The 5,353-nt window shown below is 49.4% G+C and overlaps 1 protein-coding gene across 5 annotated transcripts in view; it reads right to left on the bottom strand.

The window, feature by feature from the left end:
• LOC121685229 (arginyl-tRNA--protein transferase 1) overlaps positions 1-5,353 on the bottom strand; it is a 102,582-nt gene that overhangs the window by 50,745 nt on the left and 46,484 nt on the right. For all 5 annotated transcript variants that reach the window (XR_006023299.1, XM_042065637.1, XM_042065636.1 and 2 more), the window contains exon 10: positions 3,751-3,850. Coding sequence is in view for 4 of the 5 variants with exons in the window: in XM_042065637.1 (XP_041921571.1) it covers positions 3,751-3,850 (100 nt within the window). In the remaining variant the exon portion in view is untranslated. The remainder of the gene's footprint in view (positions 1-3,750; positions 3,851-5,353) is intronic.

The following is a 5,353-nucleotide window of genomic DNA, read 5'->3' as shown; positions in this document are numbered from 1 at the left end:
CACAGAATGTTCGAGGGGTCTGGACACAACCTTATGGGGCCCGAGGATTGTCCACGGTCACATAGGCCCCACGTGAGATCGATCCAATGGAGTTTCAAAATGAGTGTTTTTAGCATGATGAGCACCAGGCTGTGTGTGTTTGAGAGTGTGTGGGGGGAACATGGTGGAGAGGCTTTGTTGGAACACAGCAGGTAGAGGTCCACTTGGTGCAGATCATCCAACACGCACACGCACACGCACACGCACACGCACACGCACACGCACACACATAAAATATGAAGGGCAGCCACTTGATGTGTGAGACCGGAGCAGGTTACTTTTCCAGCCAAAAAACTGTGCTAGAGAAAGAGAGGCAGGAGAATGACTGTTTTTTTTGCCGAAGGGAGGGATATAACATTAAGGCCAAGTAAGTGTGTGTGTGTGTGTGTGTGTGTGTATGTGTGTGTTAAGGTGGGAAACAGACAACCTTCTACCCTGCATCAGTCCTCTCGAGGACAAAAGGGTGTAGGGGGAACAAGCAGGTGGTGAATAGCTGATGAGTGGCACTCCATATGTAGACCTGAGTGCGTGCGTTGTGTGGTGTGTGTGTGTGTGTATATATGTGTGTGTTAGAGAGAAAGAGTATATATGTGTGTGTGTGTGTGTGTGTACACGATAGAGTGAGACAGAGTGTTGTTTTTGTTTGTGTGAGAAAGTAAAGTTTGAGTGAGTGAGCGAGAGCAAGCGAAAGAGTTTCTATCAACACTGTCTGCAGTAGAATGCTGCTCAGGATTCAAGGCACATATCAATGCAGACAAGGTCTGGAGGATATACTAGCATATAACACACACACACACACACACACACACACACACACACACACACACACACACACACACACACACACACACACACACACACACACACGCACACACACGCACACACACGCACACACAGACTCACACGCACACTCACACGCACACCTCACACGCACACACTGCAGACACCCAAACACTGTAAAATGGAACACCAGAATTACCCTGTAAACAACAGATCACTGGCACACTGACACAAACACACACAAACAGACCCAAATAAACAACAAAAATATAAATAACCCTGCATTAAAATGGATGGGAGGAACAGGAAGAAGGAAACGTGTGAATAGAGGGGTAGATGAATAGGGGATGAAAGGAGTAAAGAGGTGAAGAAAGAACGACAACATAAAGAGGAGGATGAATGGGACAGTTCTTGGCTGTCTAGTCCGAGCTGGAGTGAGGGGGACTTAGCACCCCTTGTCCAAAACTACCAAATTCAGCACGTCTGTGTGTGTGTTGTGTGTGTGTTTGTGTGTGTGTCTGACACACAGAGAGAACACGCGGAACACACACTCCTGATGCCGCTGTCAACTACAGTAGCAGTCTCCTCAGTGACCTTTCCCTCAACCACTAATGGCTTCTGCAGCTCCGTCTGCTCCCTCTCTTTCTCTCTCTCTCTCTCTCTCTCTCGCTCTTTCTCTTTCTACCCCCCCTCCCTCCCCTTCCTTCCCCCCTTCTCCCTCCTTCCTTCCCTCTCTCTCCCTTTCTCCCCCCATCTCCTCCTGTACCCCCCCTCTCTCTCTCTATTGCCCTCTCACTCATACTCCACCTCTCCTGCTGCTCATCCCTTACACTCACATTCCTCTCCTTGCTGCTGCTGCTGCTCTCTTATGGATGAATCAGCTGTTCACCTCACTAAAACACACATCCCTCACACATCCCCATGTGTGCGTGTGTGTGTGTGTGTGTGTGTGTGTGTGTGTGGAATGGTTGTCAAGCTGTAGTTCACTCTATTGCACCTGTGTTGTATTCGTACCCCCCCTCTCTCCCCCCTCTCCTCTCCCCTCCCTCTCTCTCCACCTCCCTCCTTTTCCTCCTCCCTCTCTCCTGCACCAACATGGCCTCGGCTACACAGCTCTGGTCGGACGCCCGGACAAAAGCACCTTTGGGACGCTGCAAAACACACGAGCAGTGGAGTGATGCCTGCTCCAGTCTTAGCCAGGCCTTTCTCTCCAGTGGGTTTTTTACCCCAAACCAGGCCTCCCTCCCAGGGCTTAAGCCCCAGCACAGGCCTCCCACCGCTGGAGCCCCCCCCAGCGCAGGCCTCCATCCTGTGGCTGCTCACCCCAACCAGGCCTCCATAGGGGCTTACCCTACACCATCTATCGCACCAACACTAAAACTCTAAAGCAGAGGATTCAGATTCAGATTCAGATGCAGATTTTATTGGTCACATACATACAATGCAGTGAAATGTTACAGTCGGCTCCATGCCAAGCAAACACACACAAACTAGTGTTGGAGGATGCTTTATGAGCAATGTTTCAGGTCCAGAACATTCAGGTTCAGACACAACTACTTCAGACACCAGAGCAGGGAATGACGGGGGGGGGGGGGGGGGGGATGAAAGGGGAGAGAGAAAAAAGAGCAGAGGGGAGGGAATTGAGCTCACCCTGTAGTCCCTACAGAGGCTAAACCTACACGACTACAATACATACACACTCACAAACAAATACACAACACACACACACACACACACACACACAGTGGTCATTGACGAGGGAGGAATGTTGCTCGTACGCGGCTCCTGCGGCCGGTGAGGACAGAGGGGACTCTGCGGAACGAGGGAAGCAGATGGAGTGGTGCTGAGAGCGAGCCAAGAGAGGGGGATTAACACCTTCCACAGGTGTCACCGTTCCCCCTCAACGCTTCTCAGCCCGCCGCGTGGGGAAACCTGCAGAGTACTACCCCAGTAATAAAAACACAGGACAGGACATATTCTCACCTCCTCTCTCTTTCCCTCCGTCCCCCCACTCCTTCTCTCCTTCTCCTCTCCCTCTCTTTCCCTCCTTCCCCCACTCCTTCGCTCCTCTCTCTTTCGCTTTTACTCTCTCTCCCTCACTTTCTCGGCTCTTCCAAGAACAGATCCCACATGTGCGCATAAAACTCTTGATGTGCAGGGATATGTGGGATGGGATTAAAAATAACACTGGCTGCACGAACGGTACAAACCCGCTGCGCTTGTGAAGGCGTTCCTTTCTCGTTGGCGACGGCCTGTCAATCACAGCGATTGGTCGTGGGTGGGGGGGAGTGGAAGCGAGACGGGAGACCCCCACATCCACGCGACCCAAAAGGCACACCTTCCTGGTTAGCTCCCCTTTCTGCCCCAATGCCTGATGGGTAATGGCTCTCGAGAGCTTTGGGAGAGAGTGTGTAAAAGAGGCTCAATGTCTGCTAATGGTCCACTGAACAGTAACTGAAGTCTCAGCAGAAAGTGTGTTAAAGGAATGAGAGGATGAGAGGAGAGGGCTGGCTGTGTTGATGGAGTGAGCGAGTGCGGCGAGTGGTGCTGGGGGTCAGAGAGCAACGACTGCATATTTCCTGTCTCGGTCAGTCAGCAAAGCCAGTGCACCTTCAACACCTCACACACACACACACACACACACACACACCACGGAGCGCTGCTCTCCCAACACATCGCTGACCTGACTGCAGAACAAAAACAAAACCCACATCTCCAGCACGCCATGTCCAAAGCGGAGACGCAGACACACACAAACAGATTTCAAACAGAGGGGAAGGACAATGAGACTTGTTTTCAGACAATTAGAAGGGGCCAAGTGAGAAGTGAAAGTGAACGTTTGTGTGTGTGTGTGTGCGTGTGTGGTGGTGCGTGTGTGTGCGTGGTGTGTGTGTGTGTGGCTGAGTGAGCTGGGCTGGGGAGGAGACTCACCTTGTAACGCATCTTTGGACAGGAGTGAATGTAGAAGCCCAGGTAGTAGTGACACAGCTTAGGAGACTGCTTCTGCAACTGCCTGGTGAAGGCAATCTCCCTGTAGGAAAAACAGAGGAGAGAGTGAGAGAGAGAGAGAGAGAGAGAGAGAGAGAGAGAAAGCGCTTTCAGATATAACCTCCGAGTATATGCGGAGGTTTGTCAAACGGAGGTCCTACCCTTCGGATGATTCAGATATGATGCTAACCTGCGGACCTTATACTGACCTTATACGTACGTATGTGTGAACGGCATACACGCACATTACAGAATCTCTGTGTGGTTGTCGAGTGAGGGGTGGGGGCTTGTAGAGTTCACAAGATACGAGATATGACGCAGAATATATGCGGCCGCTGCCTGTCACAGCTGCTTTTTGTTTACGAAGTGTAGCCTATGCATTATGTAGGCTAAAGAAGACAAATCTATTGAGCGTAGGCTAGTCATGTATGTGCGCACTTGAAATTGACCTACACTATTTGTATGTGTGCTTCGAATAAACACATTTATCTGTTTTCAACGTTGTACCAGAATCTGGTTTGCGTTGGAGAGAGAGAGCATGCACAAACTTTATGTTAGGCTACCAGCCAATTCAGTAGGCTAACTCAAGACTTCAAGGCCACCATACAACGTTTTTAAGCAACAAACAAAATACTAACATAACAGTGAAGGTGTTCGTTTTTTCATGGTTTATTTTTTTCCAAAAGCATCCTCTCCCCATGTGTCTATTGCATTTAGGACACGTAAGGAGCTTGGAACAAAGTTGGGTTTTCTTTGTTTTAATTTTCTCTAGGCATATATGCTCAACAAATATCAGCTAGCTCAGCAGGCCATGAGAAGGCTATCAATGAACAGAAAACCGTGTTGGCTAACAATTTATTAAATACTCCTGTTATTGTCGGTCAACGACGTCGCTGTAGGCTACTGCCTTTACAGCGCCTTCTGCTTATCAGTCTTTTGAATTTGTTGGCCTTGCCATGCAGTTGAAGGCTACAACGTGCCATTCCCTTCATGTGTTCTATCAAAATGTTGTATGCCCTCATGAACAGTAGCTCCGTGATGTCTGCATCTTTCCAGGTCGGAGATTTTCTGGACAGCACATGCCACTCCATCATAACACTGGCATTTAAGTCAGACCTAACCACATGGACGCACGAAAGAAACGTCACCAACACACCCTCTCACAAGGTGTGAATTTTAACCGCATGTTCTACGCCTCGTTCAGACACAGCACATTTACATAATGTCCGGAGGAAATACTAAGGGGGGGGGGGGGGAGTAGTAGAACAACCGGCTAAATTCGGACTTCCATATGACCGGTTATGTCGTTCAGATATACGGCCCCACCGTTTAACATCCGCAGAACCTCCGGTCCTTACACATATGTCTGAAAGCGCTTAGATAGAGAGAGAGAGAGAGAGAGAGAGAGAGAGAGAGAGAGAGAGATCAAGAGGAACAGCACCCATAGCATACGACTACAGCATCTACTGCCAATCAATCAATCAGTCTTATCTTATCTTCAATATTATCTTGAATCATCAAGTTATTCAATTACAATTCAATCCAA

The sequence above is a fragment of the Alosa sapidissima genome, chromosome 16, assembly GCF_018492685.1.
Source record: "Alosa sapidissima isolate fAloSap1 chromosome 16, fAloSap1.pri, whole genome shotgun sequence".
Lineage (NCBI taxonomy): Eukaryota > Metazoa > Chordata > Actinopteri > Clupeiformes > Clupeidae > Alosa > Alosa sapidissima.
The sequence above is the reverse complement of the archived record's forward strand: the minus strand, read 5'-3'. Positions and strand labels throughout refer to the sequence as shown.